At 40.8% G+C, this 25,582-nt stretch overlaps 1 protein-coding gene across 2 annotated transcripts in view; it reads right to left on the minus strand.

The window, feature by feature from the left end:
* Positions 1–25,582, minus strand: part of LOC122798246 (gamma-aminobutyric acid receptor subunit rho-2-like) — an 817,188-nt gene that overhangs the window by 200,077 nt on the left and 591,529 nt on the right. For both annotated transcript variants that reach the window (XM_044067049.1, XM_044067039.1), the window contains one exon: positions 2,263–2,403. In XM_044067049.1, coding sequence (XP_043922984.1) covers positions 2,263–2,403 — 141 coding nt within the window. The remainder of the gene's footprint in view (positions 1–2,262; positions 2,404–25,582) is intronic.

A 25,582-nucleotide genomic window follows, 5' to 3' on the forward strand; every position in this document is an offset into this window, starting at 1 on the left:
GTCCTTTTTGGCATTTACTTCTCAGAAGTCAAGGCCAATGTCAGTGGTCTCTGGCTGACTAAATTTGCAGATGATTGCAAATTAGGAGCTGTCATTGAATCTCATACTGACACAAATGTTCTCCAGGAGGGGCTGACACAGACAAACAACTGATGTCAGAGCCATGGACTAAAACTAAATGCCAAGAAATGCATAATAGTATCCTTTGGGAAGTCATCTATCCCTGGTAACTATCATATTGACAGCACACCCCTTAGAGTTGACCCAGTAGTCAGGGACTTAGAGACACACATAGATAGTAATCTAGCCTTTGATCATCATGTATCTACAGTAGTAAGGACATCATTCTATGTTGTGCAACTTATAAACAAAGGTATGGCATCTAAGTCCAAGGAAGTCATTGTTTCACTGTATTTGGCATACATCAGACCTATCATTGAGTGCAATGCTCCCTTTGGTATGTACCTAATCAGGCATATCCAACAACTGGAATGTCCACAGAGGTTCCTCACTAAAAGGATACAGGGCATAAGTAATATGTCCTATGCTGACTGCCTCAAGGCCCTATCACTGTATTCTGTCTCCTACAGGTTTTTGTGAGGAGATCTATGCCTGGCATACAGGGCATTGTCAGACCCCACTCTGATGGACCTCCTACATATCCACAAAACAAACAGTACCAGAATTATTCATGCTAAAGACTTTAACCTTGCCTGTAATATAAATAGGACCTGCTGCAAAGATAGGTATGTATCCCAGAGACTACCCCATCTATGGAACGGGATCCCCATCCATGTGAAGCAGAGTTCCTCCCTAACCCAATTCAAGTGCAACTTGGACAATTGAATGGGAAACCGGAAAGTCATCCCTGGTTTGGCACCTATATCTCTAATGCAAACAGGTAAACTGTAAATGTTTCATCTCCCAGGCCCATGCTTACACTTATCAAGGGGCTCAGGACCTTTCAGATATTCGGGATGCATGGCTAGGCTTAAAAAGGCCCTTGTGGTTATTAGCCTAGTAAACACCTATGAACCTATGCTTATTCCCTGTTTATTTAGCTTTTCTACTATGCCTAAGTGCTGTGGTCATGTGGGTTTTCTCCGGGTGCTCCGGTTTCCTCCCATATCCCAAAGACATGCTGTAGGTGGATTGGACACTCTAAATTGGCCCTAGGCATGAGTGCGTGCATGTGTGTGACTTCTGTAGAAAGTTGGGCGCTGGGCTAGCAACTCAGCACTGTAAAACTCCACTGCCAATCATGAGCAGACAGGTGTTCCGCTGTGGTGACCCCTAACCTGGAAAAGCTGAAAGAAGACGACAACGACTAATCCTAAGTGGAGGATTGTATCAGAAACTTGGCCAGGTCAAGGTCTGCAATGTGTACCATTTCACCTTCATCCATTACATTTCCAAATACATGTATTGTTTCAGTTTTATTTTAGTTATAAAAAAAAATTATGCTGCTGAAGTTAGGTGTGATAAGTGTGGAACAAATGCTCTCAAAGTGTATAAGGATGAACCTTCCCTGAGCCTCAGAACACTTCTTAATCCTCCTTTAAATATCAGCTACTTCAGGCCTCTCCATACCAAAATAAAATATGCTTTCCTATTAAAAAAAATCAGAATTTCACCCCCCCAACATGTACACAATCTTTAATTCATCAAGATATGGCTTAGTGCAATGTTCCTTTACTATTGGTTTTTAATAAAAATTACATTCATTGACTATTGTTCCATTTTTAGCCTAATACAAGATAAAAACAATAACAAGTAGTTAAAATTTTAAATGCACTTACAGTTGCTTGGTCTTCTACCAAAACAAATCTAGATCTCCCTAGGGATGCTACCCTCCCACTTGAGAATAATTTTAAAGAAAAATCTTGTAGGCTGTTCTGTGTTGTTTTGTATTTTGGATTACTGATAATACATGGGACAGACAGAGACAAAGTGCTAAATTAATTTGCTCTGAACACATAATACTGAGTTTCAGAAGTATAAACAAAGGGAAGAAGGTACAGTAAGGGCTACAATCGATTACTTTTAGCAAAGGATGTTCTTAGCAGCCATGTCTGTAGTGTCTGTTTGAACTTTCTTCATGCAAAGTTCATGCATGAATCTGAAATGGATAGACATACACAGAATATCGGCTATTACTGAAATACTCAACAGAAAATACACAGCTGGATCATACATTTGGATAACTCTAGTTTTTAGCAATATTTTAGATAGCTAGAATAATGCTAGAATAATGCTTCATACCCGTGCTACTGTAGAAAGCTAGTCTGGAAGTTGTATGAAACTTCTGTATTAGAAACTGTGATAAGGAGATCTTCTCATCTGTCTTTAAGGACTCATTGCCATTCTTCCAGTAGAGCATGAGGTCTTCATCTGTGTAGGCATCTGAAAGGAAACAAAAACTTGTTATAGTCAAGCATACAAGGAGAGCAGAAATACATTCCATTGTAGATCTCTGAGCTTGGTGGAATCTCTTCCGATGTATTATTGTTTGTCATGGCAAGTAGGTTCTCACTTAATGGCATGGATGTATGTATGTGTGTGTGTGTGTGTGTGTGTGTGTGTGTGTGTGTGTGTGTGTGTGTGTGTGTGTGTGTGTGTGCGTGTGTGTGTGTGTGAGTGTGTGTACATGCACGTGTGTGTGCACGTGCATGCACACGTGCATGGGTGCCTGTGTGCATATGTCAGTGTGTGTGTGTGTGTGTGTGTGTGTGTGTGTGTGTGTGTGTGTGTGTGTGTGTGTGTGTGTGTGTGTGTGTGTGTGTGTGTGTGTGTGTGTGTGTGTGTGTGTGTGTGTGTTTCTATACACTTGTGCGAGCTTGCATGTATAACCATGCAATGCTAAACACACAATCACTTCTTCCTTGGTCTTTTCATATGTTATTCCATCATAGTGACAGTAAAATACATTGAGGTGCACTCTTTCAATTTTTATATCTGCTGAACTGGAGCTAACCTTCATGTAAGCAATGCTACCATTTGAACTTACATGTTCTTTATAGTTCGTACCTGAGGTGGAGCTCAGCACATGGTATACTAACAATATCTCAGATACAGTGAAGTACTTTTCTTACTGTTTTTCTTCCATTTGAAATCAAAAATAGTTATGCTGACTCTGAAGACAAATAATGGTATAATAATAAAGCAGATAACATCAAAGCCTGGTCTGCAAGGCCATGGAAAGTATCATCATGGAACTCATAAACAAAGACATTGGTAACCTTCAAACTCTGGACCCCACCCAGTTCGGGTTTGTGAAAGGCAGATCATGCCTTCTGAACTTGATCGACTTCTTTGAGGCAGTCACCAAAGCTGTAGACGAAGGTAAGGTGGTTCACACAGCCTATCTTGATCTCACCAAGGCTTTTGCCACCATCCCCCATTCTGGAATTATAGCTAAACTCACTAAACGAGGTATAAATCCGTATGTCACAAGATGAATTGCCAACTGGCTCACTAACAGAACCCACAATGTAAAAGTTGCAGACACCAAATCTGACTTCAAATCAGTGACAAGTGGAGTACCACAGGGTTCAGTCCTGGGAGCTCTCCTGTTTGGTATCTACTTCTCTGAAGTACAGGCTAACACAGAAGGCCTCTGGCTTGCGAAGTTCACAGATGACTGCAAACCAAGAGCCATAGCTGAGTCCCCAAATGATGTGGACATCCTACAGAAGGGCCTCACTGAGACAGATGCCTGGTGTCAGTGACATGGCCTCAAGCTCACTGCCATAAAGTGCATTGTCATCTCCTTTGGTAAAAACTCTGTACCCATGAACTACCACATAAACGGCAGACTACTTAATGCCGAATGTGTGATAAGAGACCTTGGGACCCAGGTGGACAGTAGTCTCTCCTTTGATAATCACATCACCACAGAAGTCAGGAAATCCTTCTATGTGGCACACCTCATCACAAAAGGGTTCTCATCCAGAAAAAAAGAGGTCATTGTTCCCCTCTACTCGGCACTCATTAGACCCATTATAGAGTACAACGTCCCTTTTGGAGAATACCTCACAAGACATCTGCAGCAGCTGGAAAGGCCACAGAAGTACCTCACAAAGAGAATTATTGCCCTCAAACAGATGCCCTACACTGACCATCTCAAAAAACTCCAGCTTTACTCTGTAGCATATTGCCTACTCTGAGGAGATCCCTGCCTAACATATAAAGCTATGTTAAACCCAGAGCTGTTGGACATGCTACACCTAAAGAAATCCAATCCCTCTGAGCTACATGCTCTAGGGACCTGAACCTTGTCCCCACGGTAATCAGGACATGCTGGAAGGATAGATTCCTGTTCCAGAGACTTTCTATACTCTGGAACAAGCTGCCCATCTATGTCAAGCAAAGTTCCTCATTAGCACTCTTCAAGAAAAATCTTGATGAGTGGATGGGAAATAGGAAGTACACCCCGGGGATCACTTCTGTAGCTCTGCTCAACAGGGGCACAGGAAATGAACTTTCTTGGGTGGTGTAAGCCAAGGAATCTTGTTGGCTAGGCTTACTTAGGTCCTTGGGCCGATAGCCTAGTACCTACCTATGAACCTATGAACCTATGAAATAGATATTAGTTGAATAATTCAAAGGTTGTAAAGCTGTACCCCAGTATAGTTTTCCTGTGATAAATGATGTCTGTATTCATAGGAAGGATATGAATTATAAGAAATGCAATACAACTACATCTTGTGACCATTTAGACCTCACCAATACAATCCTTAGACTGTACCTCCCTTTTCAAGGGAGAATAGGGGCTCAAGCCAGGAGTGAATTTGTGGATACCAATCTAATCATTTAGTTCCCCTCTGAAGGAAGATAATGTATCCCACAGTCTGATAAGCTGAGTGATTCTGTTCCAGAGGTGGGGGATGGATCTGCATTATGAGCCTTACACATCACTGTGTTTTATTTATTTACTCATTAAAATTTAGATTGCTGGTCCTGGTATTTTTGAAACTATCTTTTATGGAGATGCCAGAGATCAGGGTTACTGGGCCCCTAATGGCACAGAAGGTAAAACATATATATCTCCATGGAAGTGTGTAAGATACTGAATAAAGAGACAGTGCTTCCAGTCATTTTTTGTAGTTTAGGATTTTTAAGTCGGTGGTTTTCTTAGATAGGAACCTCTGGGTTTTTTCTAGTTATTTGATATGCCTAGTGAGGTACACCCCAAAGGGAGCATTGTATTTAATAAATGGCCTAATCAATGCTGAATGTAAGGGGATAATGACCTCATTAGATCTGGATATTTATTTGGCAATTAGCTGTGCTAAGTAGAAGGACTTTCTGACCACTGTTGTTACATAGTGATAAAAGGAGAGAAGAGAGAGTTATCAATCCAAGGTCCAAAGTTTTAAACAACATTCCCATTTTGGAGTGGATTGTTGTATTTGTTGTACAGTATGCTGGGGAAAGGGTTCTAATATTTGTAGTTCATTACAGGCAAATAGTTGCCACTTTTCATTTATTGTGCCAAATATATTAAATATCTGCACTATTTATCATTCTACTATGCATTGCATGTTTACATATTTTTTTGAAAACTACTATGGGAGCTAAGTACAGACACAATAAGCCAAAGGCTATTTTGGTTAGTAACCAAAATAGCTACTAGTGAGTGGGATATTGCTGTGCCTTACAATAGAGTCTCCTATGACCAATGTAGTTATATCTTAGAATAATTAGATTTATATCTTATTGTAATTTTTCTTAGCTTATAGTGGAGCTTTTCTCCTCGGGCCTCTGCTGAAAATGGACATGTATCCAGCCAGACTAGCCCGGTCAACAAATGTAAAATAAAATAAATAAAAAAATAAAAAAAATAAACCACTGAATGAACTGAAGAAAGAAATTATTAGCAATTTGAGGCAGTGGGTCAAAGTTTACAGGGACATGTGAGCTAGCAAGCTATGTATATGATATAAAGCAGAGGAATAAAGTACTAAAGTAAATCAGCGTGGCTCATTGTAAATGCAAGTACACAGAAGATGAAGATATTTTGGCAGATATAGAATACTGGGGCATAAAGCTAGGAAAGACATGTATGGTTGAAAGATATGGAAAAACAGAAAGTGCAGAGTGGTATACACACATGAATAATTATGTTAGTTGAAAAAAGACAGATTTGCACTCGTTAGATAATGTGGGCAGAGACAAGAGCAATATAAACACCTGAAACAGAGATACAATGAAGGTCGTGTTAAGGATTAGGTGAAGTCTGCATAACAAGGACCAAAAGCTCCACCAATGACCATGTCAGCAAAATGCAGGTGAGAATGATTATTTTATCACAACTTAAACCAAACCATACTTGACACAGAGGTTACACAAAGAGGAGCATAGAATCCCTCAGCACCACTCCCCCTGTAACCCACTATGTTTACATCCAGAACTATGTATCTACACTTCTCTCCTGTCTCCATGGCCAGCTTGGTAGAAGTGGGCATCATGATTCAATGTGCAAATTGTATCATGTTTTCTGGCAACCACCTAATTCTCAAACAACATGATACAATATTTGAGAGATGTAATTATATACTGTCTGTGGAGTTAAGGCTCTCACATACAGCCACTACAAATGCCAAACAAGTTGTCAGGAAACACATAACACCACAAAAATATCTGCCACACGGATTCCCTTCACAAGCTCAGAGTTTTAAAACTTTGAAATGCAAATGGTCAAGACCATAAGACTGAAGTTTTCGTTTTGTATGGAGATCGCCATACAGCATGGAACAGGAAATGTAACCTTTTCCTCACTATAGTGCAATCTCGGAGTTGGTATATTTAGTTAGCAGGGGTGTGGTGGTGCAGGGAGACTTCCCCTCTGCAAAAATGTAAAAAAAAATGTTTCTGTTTTTATTTTTTTATTACAATTTCGAAGTTTCAGAACTTTGATCTTTTGGCCTCAACCATTTGCAGTTCGAAAGTATTGAAACTTTGAGCTTGCAAAGTAGACCCCTGCCACACACACGACAGCACAAACACATAGACCCACATATGCTAGGGGTCTTAAACATTATTTATGCAAATCAAAACCTCAAATGACTCTCATATGGAGTAATTAAATAAGTACCCTCAGCAACCTCAAAAGCACTCTGCCAAACCAATACTCTCCACAACACAATCAGCCTCAACTCACAGTGTTTCTATGTTTAACCCACAAAATCCAACCTTTTGGTCATAGGAGACTCTATTGTAAGGCACAGCAATATCCCACCCACTAGGCTGAGCAAGGAGAGCATCACAGTCAGCTGCCTATCAGGGGCCAGGATGCACCAGATGACACAGGCATTCAGGTCACTGAAGCACAAGTACCAGTGTGACTCAATCATAGTGCATGTGGAAATTAATGGTGTGAGATGTACCTCCATGAACTATATGAAGAAAGACATGATGGAGCTCTTAGACTATATGAAGAGAGACATGATGGAGCTCTTGGACTATATGATGCAGGCTTGTATGAGCCAAGCACTGAGAATTATTCTTCTTTCTCCAAGGATGATGCCACAATATGAACAAAAAATAACTGATGTTAATAAATGCCTTACTTTCTGGTATCAATAAAGGGAGTACAATATTTGCCAGCCTGGGAGTATATAGTTGATAGACCATGATGCTTCACAAGAGATGATCCGCATCTGTTCTCTGTAGGCTTTCGAATATTGGCTAAAACATTATCCAGCCCCATTGTGCCTTTTTTAGCATTGTAAGCCTGACAGACTATTCAACTTAACTAAATCAGCACACAATTATATAAAGTTGATGCTGCTCAGTGCAAGGAGTCTAAATAAAAAAGTCCATTCCCTGTAAGCTGTCCTAACCCTAGAGAATGTAGACATCTCTGTAATTACTGACACATGATTTAAATCCTCTGATAGCTCCCTGGCAGTGCAGGGCTGTAATACCTCCCACATGTTTAAACCAGATATTGCACAGAAAGGGATAAAGGGTGGAGGAGTCTCAATTTATATCAAAACCAATGTCGTTACCTCAAGGACAGTGAAGCAGTATGATACACTTAAGCTCCTCCACATACAAATCACCATAAGCAAAGTCCCACAAGTCCCTTTGTATGACCCAGGAAAACCATACCACTTACTTAAATGAACTTGAGTCATTTTCCATTCGACCCAACACCAGACTCATGGTTGATTTTAAATACCTTACTACAAACTGGGAATCATACATGACCTTAGACTTACAGAAACAAAGATTCCTGACATTTATTAACATGAATGTCCTGGACCAGATAGTCCACTAGAGGCAGCAGCAGCATCCTTGACTTAGTCCTCATCAACATGGGAGAATGTTGCATAGCCACAACTGCTAAGTAGAAGGACTTTCTGACTATGGCACTGTTGTTACATGGTCATGTCAGACCATAAAGTTGTTTCCTTTGCAATAAAAATAAAACCTAGGACAAGCGGTAACCCTGGAATTTTTAGGAATTCTTTTAAGGCAAACTTCCTACTTTAAGTGACACCTTGGCAAAATTCCAAATCCCTCCAAGCCCAGGAAACACTACTGCCTATGCCGAGTCATTCACAAAAAACTTTCTACAATTATGTATACAGTTGCAAACAGACACCAGTACCTACCCAAAATAAGTACAGGACAAATTCAAAAAACAAGCCATGCTGGTGGATCCCAACATCAATAGGTTGTATAACAAAAGGAAGAAAATCATAAACAAAAATAGGAAATGCAATGCCAAGGAAGGTAAGAATGCCATGATAAAACTAAATAAACAAATCAGGTGAATAATTCATTCCATCAAAGCCAAATGTGAGGAAAAAGTAGCCTCCCAGGCTAAAGACAACCACAAGGCTATCTTCAAAAACTTCAAAGGCAATACACGACAATGTACCAAACTAATTATAAATGGTGACACCTATACTGAGCTGAAGAACATAGCAACTCTACTGGCTGATAAATTCATCTCCTATTTTACCTCAATTTCTCCTCCAGACACCTCTCAAGAAATACTCCCATCCATAGTTCCTCCAAGTATCACTAGGGAACAAGTCCTCAGTGCACGCTCAAAGGCCAAAAACACTGCATTGATGGGATCTGGCAATATTGTAGGATGCCTCCTTTATAGCATGAAGTATGACCTGTCAGGGCCACTAGAACCACTATAAAAATCATAGCCTCCAAACAGGCTTCATGACATGCAAATAGAGGACTGAAACTATTATTCCTTATGGCAAGACAGTTGCATTGGGGATTGTGCAAACATTACAATATTGAAGTAGCTGAGAAACATTGGAAACATGAGCCGCAAGGCATTATAGAGAATGATGAAGTTTATATCATGTGGGATTTCCCTTACCAACAGTTCAAAAACAGATGCGAGAAAACCAGATATAGTAGCCCATGAAAATAAGAGAAATGTACCATTGATCACCAAAATTACTACACCCAGTGATTACAGTGTCTTACGTACAGAAAGAGACAAAGTCATAAAATACCAGGATTTACCGGCAGAAGTGAGAGCAATGTGGAAGAAGGATACTCAGACAGTTCCAATAGTAGAAGAAGCAATGGGTCTCATAAAAAAGAATTTACAGTCTAATTTAAGTATGTTACCGATACATGTAAATTCATGTCGTTCAGAAGGAGTCAACACAAGGGCACACTATGTGTGCTGAGAAGAGCACTTTTGGCTAACATCAAAGATTGAAGCAATACCAATATCACAAACTTCAATCATACTTTGACTTATGAATGGGGTCCATCCCTATCAAGGCATTAGAAACCTAAAAGACTAGGAGAAATTAAACCGACAAGCAAACTACCTATACTAAGCTGTTAGAAATCTACTGGACAATAAATTCAGCTCCTGTTTTACCTCAATTTCTCCTCCAGACACCTCTCAAGAAATACTCCCACCCATAGTTCCCGCAAATATCACTAGGGAACAGGTCCTCAGTGCACTCTCAAAGGCCAAAAACACTGCATTGATGGGACCTGACAATATTCTAGGATGCCTCCTTAATAACATGAAGCATGACCTATCAGGGCCACTAGAAGCACGATAAAAATCATAGCCTCCAAACAGGCTTCATGCCAAGCAAATGGAGGCCTGAAACTGTTATTCTACTTCCCAAGGGCAGGCCACAAAGCCAGAAAACTACTGAGCTATAAGCCTTACTAGTCTTATATGTAGGGCCGTGGAAAGAATAATTATGGACCTGATAAATAATGACAAAGGAAAACTTCAGACATTGGTAATACAACCCAAATTGTGTTCATCAAGGGCAGGTCATGCCTACTCAGTCTGGTGGACTTCTTTGAGAAGGTCACCAGAGCAATAGATGAGAGCAAACTGATGCATTCTGCCTGACTTAACCTGGTTAAAGCATTTGATTCAATACCCCACTCTGACATTGTAGACAAGCTCATAAAATTAGATATAAACCCATACATCACCCACTAGATAGCCAGCTGGCTCATATATAGGGCACAAGAAGTCAGGATAGGTGAGTCTACCTCCACAAAAAGGCCAGTCATTACTGGATTACCCCAGGACTCCATGCTGGGACCACTCGTTCTTAACATCAGTTTCTCTGAAGTCAAGGCCAGTGTCAAAGACCTCTACCTGACCAAGTCTGCAGAAGATTACAAACTAGGCAAAGTCATAAAATTCTTCAAATACACAAATATCTTCCAAGAAGGCCTAACACAAACTAGTAACTGGTGCCAAAGTCACGGTCTAATACTCAGTGCTAAAAAATTCATAATAGTATCTTTCAGAAACAATCACCACTGGGAATTGCTGCATTGATAATATGCCACTAGGAATTGAACTTGTGTTCAGGGATTTGGGAATGCATGTAGACAGTGACTTGATCTTTGACCATCATGTGTTAGTTGTAGTAAGGAAAATAGTTTATGTTGTGCAACTTATAAGCAAGGGCATGGCATCTAGGTCCAAAGATGTCATTGTTCTGTCGTATTTGGGTCCTCATTAGACCAATCATTGAGTACAATGCTGGCTTTTGTATGTACTTGACCAGGCATATGTAACAAATGGATCATCTACAGAGGTTTGTCACAAAACAAATATATGCGGACCACCACAAAGCCTTATCCTTGTACTCTGTCTCCTACAGACTGCTGAAAAGTGATTTATTCCTGGCCTTTAAAGCATTTTCTGATCTAGACTTTATGGACCTATTGCACATCTGAAAAACAAATAGCATTAGAAGCACCCAATCTGGGGACTGAAACCATGTTTGCAACACAAATAAGACATTTTGGAGAGACAGGTATGTGTCTCAGAGACTACACATTCTCTGAAATAGATGTCCCATAAATGTGAAGTAGAGTTCTACCTTGCACTTTTTCAAGTGCAACTTTGATCAGTGGATGGGGAATCATAAATTTATAACTGGCCTGCATCTACATCCCTATAAAGGGGAAGCTTGTAAATGCTTGATCACCCACACCCAAGCTATACCACCAATAAAATGAATGGTATCAAAGTCTGTTAGGTATCTTTGGGAATCATGGCCAGGCATAAAAAGGCCCTTTAGGGTTGTTAGCCTAGTAATTACCTGTGAACCTATGAGTCTACAACAACTGTCAAACCATACGTCAAAATTTACAGAAGCAGTGATGGCTTGAAAGTTTAAAATCAAGGCTTACAGCACCTGGAATCTGGCTAAACCCAAAATCAGTGATTTTTTTTGTCACTGTTGAAGTAACACCCTGACTTCATGTGCAAAAATGGAAAAAGGGACTGTAGACAAATAGATGCTGGCTGTAACAATATCTTTTCTACCAAAATGTTTTAGCTTCTGTACTTAGCATAGCAGCTGGTTTTAGCTATTTAATTTCAAGTGAAGTAGGACAAAAACAAGTTGCTGGACTATCGCTACTATTGATGCTATTTCAGGTGCAACTTAAAAAAAAATCCTATTGTTTTACTTTGCAACATTTAGTTAAAATATTATTTCTATTTATTTTACTTTATTTTATTTTATATTTCTTACTAGGTAGGCACACTTGTATGCAGACCCCTTACAGTTATAATTTGAGCCCAAAGGACAATAAGAGCAGTTTTCAATGGTATTAGCTATGCAAATACAGCAATTAATATATACAAGCAAGTGATAAAAACATTTCTAAAATTACTTAATGAGTTTGGTAGTATAGATATGGAGCTGCATTTTCCAGGGAGGTTGGTCAGAAGTAAATCGGTAAGTGTATAGCTATTGTTGGTGTCATTCAGCCTGCTTCCTTGGTTGACTGACTGTGTCAAATTTTTGTGAGCATTAATTGCAATAGTCTGGTCTTAAATGACCTAGATGATCACGGCTTAGTGTGATGTGGAAGCCTTACATCAGAAGGTTCAGGCTTCTGCGTTGTGCTAGACCCTTCCAATTGATAGACCACCATACTGCTGAGGTTTCCCCTTGTGGTCTTGTGAGAGAACCCATATCCTAATGCGGCAGTCTACTGAAGTGGCTAATGCTAATAAGCTATGTGATTTCCCTGGAAATGACAACAGCATCAGATTTATTGAGGTGAGCAATTCAGAGAATTTGGAGAATTGCCTGACCTAGTAAAATTTCACTCTAGGAGGAAAACGTGACCACCATAAAAATCTATTCACTCCTACAGGAGTACTCACGGTGCAGGTAAGTTCAGTGAAGATGTGAGGGTGGGGGAGTTGTTAGTGTATGTATGTATTTGTGCGGACATATATGAGCCCGCATGAATGTGTGTGTGTGTGTGTGTGTGTGTGTGTGTGTGTGTGTGTGTGTGTGTGTGTGTGTGTGTGTGTGTGTGTAGACAACTGAATGTGTGTGGTGTATGCATGTAAGGGGTGCCTTTGCCAATGTGATGCATGGGCCACTAGGAAAAGCAATAGTGCAATCAGGTTTGATAGCATCAGTGTGTTATTCAGAGATATGACTCTCTCACTGCAGCTAAATTTGTCTCAGAATCACATATATCTTGTTGTAACAATGACTCTGTTGCAATGCCCATATTTTTCAGAAGCGTTCATACTCATTACATGCAAGTGCAGCAGATATATATACAGGCTGTGAATAAGCATAGCTCTGGTGCGATTCAGAGACGATAGCTGTGCCCGGGTGAAGATGTTAAAATCAGTTAAGAAAAAAAACTTATGCAAATGATGGAATAAAGAGATGCAAATGAGGAATGTGTGAAACATCTGCGGCTGTTTTATGCAAATAAGGGGCTCTTCCCACCTTTATGTGATTTATAGTCACAATTTCATGCACAAGTGTGCCCTGCACAGATGGGTTATAAAAAGCCAATCTGCACCTTTTTTACTCACTTTGCAATCAACAAGGATGCTTGCTTTTACTGCCAGTCTAATTGCATCCAGCTGTGAACTGCTTGGTTCAGTCATGCCATTCAGTCCATTCACCGCCCTAGGAGAAGACGATATAAGCAAAGGATAACTCACCTCAACTTTGTTTTGCAAGAATTACTGGACAAGCTTAGATTGGACAGAGATATAATACAGGCTTCAGTGCATTTGTATGGCCCACAAAGAGAAATTGGGAGAATGGATGGCCTATTCATGTGGATACCAATGTATCGCTCTCTCTCTCTTGCATGCTGGGCATCTGAAACTCTTTTCCCTAATGATTCTGCAACACTTACTTGACATACCTTGGATGCGCACATCTATTTCCCAGTATCACCAAAGCACCAAGACAGTACTATGTGTGCCTTCTGTGGAATGGTATATTTTTCTGAGGTGCTTGGTATGATGGACTGCACTCGTGTTGCTATAAGGGGCCCATCTGGACCATGGGGAAGTGTTCCCACCAATGATGATAGCATTGGTGGCCAGCAGTCAATATTAGCATGGCAACACTTCCATTGGGCTCATGCATGGTACATGGCTGCATAGATGAAGAGGCAACATCTAGTCCACAACTCATTCACTAATAGTCAGAAGGTACAAAGATAATACTTGATAAATGCAGTGCCACTTATGGGCTATGCTTTGTGGTGCATGGTCATCTTACATAATGCATCAGACATTTCTCCTTATAACACAAAGTTTTTTAAGAAGGTATTAGCTGTCATTTTTTGTACAGTATTCAGTGATCAGTGGTAAAAGTGCTAGTTATGCTGGCAGATTTTGAGTGAAGTATAGAAAAGCTGATGTTACAAAAGATGTTTAGAGCTATACAATGACTGCTTCACTGCATTATTACTGAATTTGTATTTACCTGCTGAAATGAAAGATAGTTGGTTTTCAGTAATGACATATGTCATTGCTGCTGCTGCTTTTTGTCTGATGTTGTCTGTTTCCTTTCTTTTAGGCATGAGGAAAAAGAGCAGCATTTGACCTGTGTGCAAGCATACTTCTTGGTAACTAAGTTCTGTGTTACCAATTGTCAAAATTTAGCTTAGATTTGGAAGGTGGTGTACACAATGTTCCTAAACATAGTGTGGTTTATGATCCAGAGATCATCAGCAAGTAATCGTATGTGAGCCTGATGATGATGATGGGATCTACTGGGTGCAAGGAAACCTCTTGATATTGACCTAACAGTGTTGCAGGACCTAAACCCAGATTGAGAGGCTCTGCCACATGTTGTGGAAGTCTGACAAGGCCCGACTACCTCGTTCTCCTTCTGGGAATCCACATGAATGCTTGCTGCACTTTCTTGGTATGTACATGGTGTCTGGCCTACTCCTCCACCATGTATCCAGGCACTTTTACTCATGTGCAGTTGTGTCCCTAGTGTGCATGCCTACAATGCTTACTAGCTTAAATATTGCAGGCCAAAATAGATACCATGTGTGCAACCACACTGCATGAGGAACATCATGCCATTGTCCCTTGCCTCTACCATTCCCATATTCTGGTAAATTTTAACATGTATACCCTGCAGTATGATAACTATCTCTAACTGGCTAGCAGTGGCAATAGCCTGTGCCTGAGCAATGTCATGTCACATCTGTTGACATGGCTTTGCATGTTTCTGGAGTTAACTGTGAAATATGTCTTTGACTGGCATCCCTGTGTGCAGGTGTAACAGTGGATACTTTTTATCGTTGAAAGGGGTAGTCTCTCCATCAGGGGGTTCATGCTGTGCATAAGAATCAGGTGTTGATCTACAGGGTGTTTCCAAAACCTTGTTTTAATGTCATTTCCTCATTATGCTGAATCTTTGAGCTAGTGTCATTGTCTATGGAGTTAACCACTTGCTGTGGTGTGCATGTGTGTGTGTGTGTGTGTGTGTGTGTGTGTGTGTGTGTGTGTGTGTGGTGGTGGGGGGGTCCTGTCAGTACACTTTGCGAGTGTGTGCCACTGTCCTGAGGCTGTGTCATGAGAATGACAGTAATGGCATCATTCTGCTGTCAACATTAGCCTGCTGTTGTGCACCATGATGTTCGATTGATTCTGGTGCTGACCCTATGAAGAAATATGTCAATATGTGGTTAATGGTGCTTGTAACAGGCATACGATTTTGTATTAAAGGTATGGTGTCCACACTAACCATGCTGTATCTGTAAAGTTTGTGCTACATCTAATGTTGTTGGAGTACCTAATGAGCAAACATAATGAGAGTTATATATACACAGGTACCATGCCAAGAACACCTAACTGAAATTAACAAAGCTAGCCAAACACTTCTCAGCTGCCTGACTGTGAAAGTTGTAGGCGTCTGAAAGCACAGGTGTCAACACCACCTTGGATGATCCCTGCAGCATCCTCATCTGCATCAGAATCATTACCCTTACAGAGAAGGTATTCTTCATGTGGTGTTAAAGGCTGGAATGTAAAAGTCCCACCACCAGTACTGCTACAGGCAATTGCATTCTGCACTGCCTTTGTCTTTGCATTCTCCATCATGCATTAGCTGTTTTCCTGCACTGTGCCAAGGTGCAGCTCCTTCATCCTAAAGAATTTGTGTCATTCATTACTTGATGACTTAGCTTTCTTTGCTTATTTTGCCCTCCCTTTTCCAGCAAGACATGTGCCTTTTTTAGGCAAGGTTCAAATGACAAATTTACCACCATAACAGGTATAAGCAAGCAAAATCTGAGGGTAATGCTACTCAATGCTAGAAGTCTAAACCTCAAAATGCATTCACTCGAGGCACTCCTTAAAATGGAGAACATCGACATCTGTGCAGTGACAGAGACCTGGTTCAAGGCTCTAGAGAGCACCCCTGCAATAAAAGGCTATAATTCATACCACACAATTTTGGCCACCTAACCTGGACCGAAACACTGAAGGTGGAGGCGTGTCCATATTCATTAAGGATATTACCACCTCCAAGCTAGTTGCTCAGCATAATGCATCCGAGATTATCCAAGTGCAACTAACTCTGGGCAAGACCGCAATCCAAATTGTAACTTGCTACAGATCCCCCACCATGTCCCAGGATTCCCACTCCTCATTTCTTGATACACTGAAAAATATTAGGGTACAACCCAACACCCTAATAATGGGTGATTTCAACTACCCCACCATTAACTGGGAAAATTACTCATGTACCAACTCTTTTGCTCAACGTTTTCTGGAATTCATAAATTCCAATGTCTTGCATCAACTTATCCACACCCCCACCAGGGGCAGCAATATCCTAGACCTGCTCATTACCAACATGGGCAATCGGTGTTCCACACCAGAGGCCAGTTCCTCATTGGTCAGATCCGACCACAAGCTAATCAGCCTAGACATCCACATCCCGCCCCCACCCCCCATTAGGGAAACCACCGTAAAAAATTTCTCCAAAGCCAACTTCATGCTTCTTAAGACAGAAGTGGCAAACTTCACAACACCCATGCAGACGGACAATAGAGGTATGACTGCTGAATCCTATACAAATGCACTTTATAAGCATTTACACGAGTGCATGGATCGTGCTATCCCTAACAGAACCAAGATGCTATCCTCCAAAAAAAGGAAGCCAATCTGGTGGTCCCCTGCCGTAAACAAACTCTACAACAGAAGAAAGAAACTGTTGCAAAAAAGAGTAAAATCCCATGATGGAAGAACTCCCTGGTCAGCCTCAGTAAGAAGCTGAGATCCCTCATAAAATTCTCCAAAGCTAGTTATATGAAAACAAAATCACCACTGATTCTAAAGACATCCACAAAGCATCTATAGCTATGTCAAGAATCTCAATGGCAACACTCACATCTGCTCTGAGTTACAGCATAAGGGCACTAAATATACAGAACAAACCGATATTGCCAACATCCTGGCAGTGCTAACTTTACCCCCCTCACCCCCTAAAAGGCCCATCTCTATACCAGAAGAATGCAAAGTTCCTGTAATCACGGCTGCACAGGTAAAAAACACACTCTCCAAAGCCAAGAACACAGCATCCATGGGATCTGACAACATCCCAGGCTGCGTTCTACATGAACTACAGAATGAACTGGCACCCCACCTAAGCACCATATTCAATCATAGCCTCACCTCAGGCTTTGTGCCTACTGAATGGCACACAGCGACTGTTATTCCACTCCACAAAGGGGGAGCCACCACTGACCCCGGGAACTATCACCCCATTAGCCTAACGAGCCTGGCCTGCAAGGCTATGGAACGTATCATCATGGAACTTATAAACAAAGACATTGGTAATCTCCAAACTCTGGATCCCACCCAGTTCGGGTTTGTAAAAGGAAGATCATGTCTCCTAAACCTGATTGACTTCTTTGAAGCAGTCACCAAAGCCGCAGACGAGGATAAGGTGGTTCACACAGCCTATCTAGATCTTGTCAAGGCTTTTGACACCATCCCCCACTCTGGAATTATAGATAAACTCACTAAACTAGGTATAAATCTGTATGTCACAAGATGGGTTGCCAACTGGCTCACTGACAGAACCCACACTGTGAAAGTAGAAGACTCCAAATCCAACTTCAGACCAGTGACAAGTGGAGTACCACAGGGTTCAGTCCTGGGTCCTCTCCTGTTTGGTATCTACTTTTCTAAAGTACAGGCTAACACAGAAGGTCTTTGGCTAACGAAGTTCACAGATGACTGCAAACTAGTAGCCATAATTGAAACTCCTAATGATGTGGACATCCTGCAAAAGGGCCTCACTGAGACAGATGCCTGGTGTCAAAGCCATGGCCTCAAGCTCATTGCCAAAAAGTGCATTGGCATCCCCTTTGGTAAAAACTCTGCACCCATGAGCTACCACATAGATGGTAGTCTGCTTAACACCGAAAGTGTGATAAGAGACCTAGGGACACAGGTGGACAGTAGTCTCTCCTTTGATAATCACATCGCCAAAGTAGTCAGGAAATCTTTCTACGTGGCACACCTCATCACAAAAGGTTTCTCATCCAGGAAAAAAGTGGTCATTGTTCCCCTCTACTCATCACTCATTAGACCCATTATAGAGTACAACGCCCCTTTTGGTTTGTACCTCACAAGACATCTACAACAACTGGAAAAGCTGCAGAAACTACCTCACAAACAGGATTACTGGCCTCAAACAGATGCCCTACGCAGACCGTCTCAAAAACTCCAGCTTTACTCCATCGCATATTGCTTACTCAGAGGCGATCTCTGCCTAACATACAAAGCTATGTCAAACCCAGAGCTGTTGGACATGCTCCACATAAAGAAATCCCAATCCCTCCGAGCTACACACTCTAGGGATCTAAACCTTTACACCACAATAAACAGAACATGCTGGAGGGATAGATTCCTGTCCCAGAGACTTCCCATACTCTGGAACAAACTACCTATCTATATCAAACAAAGCTCCTCATTAGCACTCTTCAAGAAAAAAATCTTGATGATTGGATGGGAGATAGGAAATTCACCCCGGGGATCACTTCTGTGGCTCTGATCGACAGCGGCACAGGAAAATAATTTTCTTGGGTGGCGAAAGCCAGGGTACCTTTGGCTAGGCTTATATAGGCCCTAGGGCCAATAGCCCAGTACCTACCTATGAACCTATGAACATGCAGACTCCACACAGAAGGCACCCCAGCCAAGAATCAAACCGGAGAACCTCTTGCTGTGAGGTAACAACACTAACCACTGCACCAGCATGGCCACCCCGTGAAATTTCTTCTAGCATATTCCCCCAAAATATCAACAGGGTGTAGGTCCTTGGCAGTGCTCTCTAAGGCAAAAACACTGCTTCAAAGGGCCCACACAATATCCCTAGTTGTTTTCTAAATAGCCTAAAACCTGACCTAGCAGAACCAGATGAGGCAACTACAGCCTCAAAACAGGCTATATGCAAGGAGAAAAGAGGGCTCCATCTATCATCCCTCTTCATAAGAGTGGACCATTTACTGACCCCCAGGAACTACAGACCCATCAGTCTAACAAGTCTAACATGCAAAACTATGAAGGAATTATCAGGAGAAATGGTTATCAAAAACATTGGCAACCTACAGATGCTGGAACCCTTCCAGTTCGACTTTGTTAAGTCTTGCCTACTCAATGTTGTAGACTTCTTCAAGAAGGTCTCCAAGGCTATGGATGAGGGGAACATGGTGCATACTGCCAACGTTGACCTGACCAAGATTTTCGATACAATACCTACTCAGGTATTATTGACAGACTCTCAGAACTAGGCATAAGGATGGATTTACTGCACATCAGCAAGTTGAATGGCATCAGAAATATTAAGTATGGGAATCTAAACCTCTTCTGCAACATCAACAGAATGGTTTGGAGGGGCAGGTACAGCTTGAAGACTCCCATCCACATAAAGCAAAGTTCATTCCTGTCCATATTCAAACACAACTTGGAACTATGGATGGAAAACAAAAAACTTACCCAAGGATTGCTTCCTGTACTACTAATGGACAGAGGTAGCTCCTAAATGCTTTATTCCACGCATGTGGGGGTCCCCTCAAATTATCTACTGTATGATCCCAGTTATTCTCATTAGGGGTGATATACAATTATCAACCATGGGATAGGTAAGGCTAATGTATAACCAAATGGGTAGGTTCTTTAGAGTACAAAAAGGGAATCTGATTAGGCTTAAAATGGCCCACAGCAGCTGCTAGCCTAAATCTTACCTATGAATCTATAAATCCCTACATAACTTGCTGGATTACTCACTGGTTTACAGATAGGACCCAAGAATTCAGGATCAGTGAGACCACTTCCACCAGGAGATTGATCACCAATGGAGTACCCCAGGGCTCTATGATGGGCCCACTCCGTTTTGGCACCTACTTCTCAGAAGTCATGACTAATGTCAAAGGCTTCTGGCTCACCAAGTTTGCAGATGACTGTCAGTTGGAAGCTATCATAGATTCCTCCCATGACACTGATATCCTACAAGAGGGACTAAAATAAACAAATGAGTGGTGACAAAGCCACGGATTAAAACTCACTGTAAAGAAATGCGTTATAGTGCCCAGTGAGAAATCATCAACCCAAGCTAATTACTCTGTTGCTAAAATACCCTTAAGAACTGACTCAGTAGTTAGGCATTTGAGAACACATGTAGACAATAATCTGGCCTTCAACCAACATGTAGCCAAAACAGTAAGAAAATAATTCTATGTCATCCAACTCATAACCAAGGGTATGGCATCCAGGTCCAAGGATGTTATAGTACCACTCTACTCAGCCCTTATCAGACCCATCATTGAGTGCAACACCCCTTTTGGCACATACCTAACTATGCACCTGCAACAGTTGGAACACCCTCAAAGGTTCCTCACCAGGGGAATCCAGGGTATGAATACCCTGTCCTACACAGACTATCTCTGTACTCCGTCTCCTACAGGTTACTGAGTGGCAATCTATGCCCGGCATAGCATCCTGAGATCCAATCCTGATCATGGATCTCTTGCACATCTCCAAAATAAAGAGCACAAGGAATACTAAATCCAAGGACCAGAAATTGCCTGTGACATAAATTGAGTATGCTTGAGTGACCGATATGTATCTCAAAGCATCCCCGCACTGTCAAATAAGCTCATGATCCACATGAAGCAGAGTTCATCCCTGACCTTATTCAAGCTGGTCCTTGATCATTAGATGGGAAATCACAGATTCACCCCTTGTCTGGACCCCATGTCTGTGATAGACAGAGGCAAGCAGTAAATAAATTAATCCCCAACTAACATACCCCCCCCCACATAACCCTTCGTTACCTCCTTACTAACATAACCCACCATATAGGCATCCACGGTACCTGGGGACAAAACTGAGTTAGGCTGCACAGCTAGGCTTATAAAGACCCTGGTGGTCATTAGCCTAGTATAACCTTATGAACCTGACCAGTCTCATATGTAAAGCCATGGAACATATCATAGCTGGCCTAATTAATTACAATATCAAAATTCTTATTAAACGTGACCTTCAGCAATTTGGCTTTGCTAAGGATAGATCCTGTGTAATGAATCTGGTCATCTTCTTTTAGAAGGTAACACAAGTAATGGACAGTGCTCATGCTGTCCTTACAGCATACGTCAACCCAGCTAATGCTTTTGGCATTATACTACATTCTAATAAATTAAACAAGCTGAATGAGTTCTAAACTAACATAGCTAGGTGGATAGCAAACTGACTTAGCGATAGAACCCATGTAGTAAGTGTGGCAGGTGAGTCCTCAGTGAACATGAAAGTGACCAGTGGTGTTCCACAAGGCTACATTCTAGGACCTGATTCTGTCTGGCTTTGGGTTAGGCATACTTACATTTCAAGGGCTAAACATTTCATGGGAATGCAGGACTAGGATTCTGATGATCCTCGTGGACAATGTGCCTAGTAAGTACCTATGACCTCTGATATTCTGCATCTACTTAGATGTCCAAATTACAAATGGGGGCATCTATGGCTAACCAAGTTTGTGTATGACTGAAAACTTGGTGTCATTTTCAAGTTTCCTTCTGACATGCAGAAGCTCCTACTGGAACTCCTATATCATTAACTGGTGCTCAGAAAATGGGTTAAAACTAAATGCTAAAATTTGTAATATCATTGCATTTGGTAAACAGTTCTTTCATCCGTCTTATAGTATAGACAAAACCATGCTTCAAAATGAAAGTGATGTAAGAGACCTTGGAACATGGGTAGATAATTCTCTTTTTTTTCCATCATGCTGCAACAACAGTTAGGAAACCTAGTTACCTGGTGCACTGATTACAAAAAGTATTTCATCTAGATTCAAGGAAGTTCACCCCCCCCCCCGTATTCCAACCAGATATTGAATGCAATGCCCCTTTGGGATGTATTTTACTAGGCATATCAAGCAACCAGAAAGAACCCAGAGGTTCCTAATTAAAACATTCACAGGTTTAAAAGACAAAAGCTAGCAGGTGAGTCTAGTAGAACTGCCACTTTATTCAGTGTCCTATAGACTCCTTAGGAGTGATCTGTACCTTGCCTTTCAGACCATTATGGATCCAGTAATCCAAGACCTTGTATATCTTCACAAATCAAACAGTCCCACTAACACTAGAACCAGGGATGTAAACTGCTTTAGCAAATGCATAAAACACAGTGGAGAAACAGATTCATCACACAATGCTTATCGCTTCTCTAGAACAAACTTCCACTCCAGATTAAGCAAAGCAACACACTTTCTTCCTTTAAAAAGGAGTCAGATAACTGGATGGGTTTCCACAAATTCACCATAGTATAATTGGCCTGTTGGTTCTTGAAAAATGAGGCAATGTCTATGGGTGGGTACTGGTAAGGTGTAAATGGCTACTGGGCCCAGCTGCCTTGTTAATTCTGTGATTCTGTAACTAATTCCTTATAGCCCATGTTGAATATATTTGCAGAGTAACATACCGCATTTCCTAACAACAAAATAATTGAATACATGACAAAATGCAGGATGAAAGGTGGGGTAAGTGCTTGCATACCTTAAGCTGTATTAGGATACTTATTAGAAATATTAAATATTGTAGTCCCTTGAAGCACACCTTAGACACCTTTAGCATCAGTGACCCGCTCTATTTCTTGTATTATTCTTATTCTTCACAGCTGTTGAGGATGCTGAGTACATCAGAACCCAGTATCAGAGATGAGCTCACTGCCTGGTCTCACAGTCCCGTATGTATGGTTTCTCTCAAAAAAGGATAAATATATATGTATATAAAATAAAAAAATAAAATGACTTGGAATAATTACATAACAGATTTTAACTTTTCAGACTGTCATGGTTACAGAATTACCAAGTTGTCAGCAAAAACATTCATTGTAATTTGGATAAAAACACAAGAACAGGATGATGTGCGGTAAAAGAAGATACATAAACCAAAAAATAGCAACAAATACTGCACTGACACTGCTGGGTACTGAAAAATTTTATTCAAAATAAAATAAAATGTTAAAAGTAAGCGCTTTCGTGATTACAGCATTGTTTCATCAGACTGAAAACTGAATGAAACAGCATTCAATTTAGAATGAGACTAATTAATGAATTTCTAAAATAAATTAAGCCATTTAGAATAAAAGGTATAGTCACAGGAAAAACTGCACACAAGTTCAAGTTGCAAAGCCTAAAAAATAAAATACTGGAAATTACACAAGCAAGAAAATATAAAATATTATGTGCATGCATATGATATTGTACAGAAATAAAAACTAATGTTTGAGTGGACGTGCTTTCAGAAAAGGTCTGAGGCTAGATACCCCATTTAAACCAGGTCTGAGGCTAGATACCCCATTTAAACCAGGTGGAGTCTCTGCATTAAACAGTAAAATACATTTCTGTTCTGTAACTCCTGTACGGTTAACAACATCGCCCCCTCTAGTCCCCACATCCAGTGCTTACAGAACTAAGAACTTAAAATTATGTTCTGGGCCATGCTGAATGATATGCTCTGCTAAAGCATTGGTCTCTCTTTTGTTTTTAATATCCCTGCAACTTGAACTTGTTGTAATCGTGAAATCGCTTACTTTTAACGTTTTATTTTATTTTGAATAAACCTCCGATGAACGAAAAAGAAACCAAAAACTCACTGGTTGGATTCAAGACGCTCTCCACAAGATGCTGGAAAAAGGAAAAATATTCCAGCATCTTGTGGAGAGCGTCTTGAATCCAACCAGTGAGTTTTTTATTTTGAATAAACATTTTTCAGTACTCAGCCATGTTAGTGTGGTATTTGTTGCTATTTTTTGATTCATTGTAATTTATCTGATGTTATTATACAAAATCAGTCAAAAGAAAGCAAATGGAGTATTTCATTAATGAATATTTTGATGTGACAACAGCTGTAATACTGAACTTTTCTGTATTTACTGTTACACCACTCAACTGCTGATAGTTTAAGGCATTTCATTGCAGAAATGAATACAGTTGTTCAGTCATATTAAAGTAACTGCAGTAATGACATTAAAAATGGACTTAAACCTCAACCAGTACTTGCTAGCATTTATTCATTACATGATTAATTGTAAGATATATCACTGATTACTAGCTGTTTCATATTTAGGAATATAAATGATACCTCTCGCGTGTTTGTGTCACTGAAATAAAGGCACTTACTATTTAATACTTAGGGGTCCTCTTGTCTCCAACTCGCTCGCTTTTCCTTTTTTCCCTCTTTTATGTTCTGTTTTCTGCAGGTTAGAAAGGCAGGGATTAGCTCACCCACAAGTCTCCCAGAGGCATGAGCATTCTTCAACTTCCCTGCTTGCCTGAGGACTACTTTATAGGGTGAGGCGGGGTGGCTTTGCCTCTGTAGACATCCTAGCATTTGCTTTGCCTGGCAAGCCTGGAGCATGAACTTCAGGATCTCGTTGAGGTTGTGTCAAAAGTTTGGTGGAGAGATACTGGAGCTGATATGAGTCTCTCCTCCAATGGGTATAAGATTCACTGTCCCGGTCAGTTCCTAACTTTGAGCCACTGGAGGAATTATCCTCCACACCAGTGGGGACACCTTAACTGGTCCATCAGGGCAGGCCAGGGGTATTATTTGAGATCCTCAGGACCAGAGTGATATTAAGCTTTTAGCCTTTCTCACCCTATCTTTTGTCTCTGCCCACCAACCATATGTGTTGCCCACCTCCTACTGTCAGACCACCATACTCTTCTTCTCAGTATTGTCTGTGTTTTACGTTTTTTTAACAAGTCTTTAACTCTTCCCCAACTCTTATACACATTCTGCCCTTCTTCCTTCCTGAACTTTCCCTATTAAGAATATCAAAAAAATGGAGTTCTATCCCCACCCAAAACATAGTACCCATCCGTTCTCACTTCCTTCTGCACAACTCTGTTGTGTTTTTTTTTTTTGTGCTCCACTTGTCTGCTGTTTCTCCTATTTCTGACAGTCCTATATTTCCTCTTTCCAATCTTACAAAGCCCAGAACTGGGTGTACATAAGTGAATAAAGTATTAAAAACAATATTTGATAAGCTGCGGTTCAGTAGTGAGGAGCCAAGCTCACCACAGTATGTCACAGAATGTCTGGAGAGATCTGTGCAGATCAATGCTTCCTGCTGCTTTCTGAAAATAGACTACAGCATTTGAGCTTTTACGTGCACATGGATTGCTCTGCGCATAACCACACTCGTTTCTTATCAGTTTACATCAATTCAAATATGCAAAAGTATACTGGGCATTCCCTTGCTAGGCTGAGAAGTTCTAAAACCAGT

This window comes from Protopterus annectens, chromosome 1.part0, assembly GCF_019279795.1.
Source record: "Protopterus annectens isolate FY-2018-M chromosome 1.part0, PAN1.0, whole genome shotgun sequence".
NCBI lineage: Eukaryota > Metazoa > Chordata > Ceratodontiformes > Protopteridae > Protopterus > Protopterus annectens.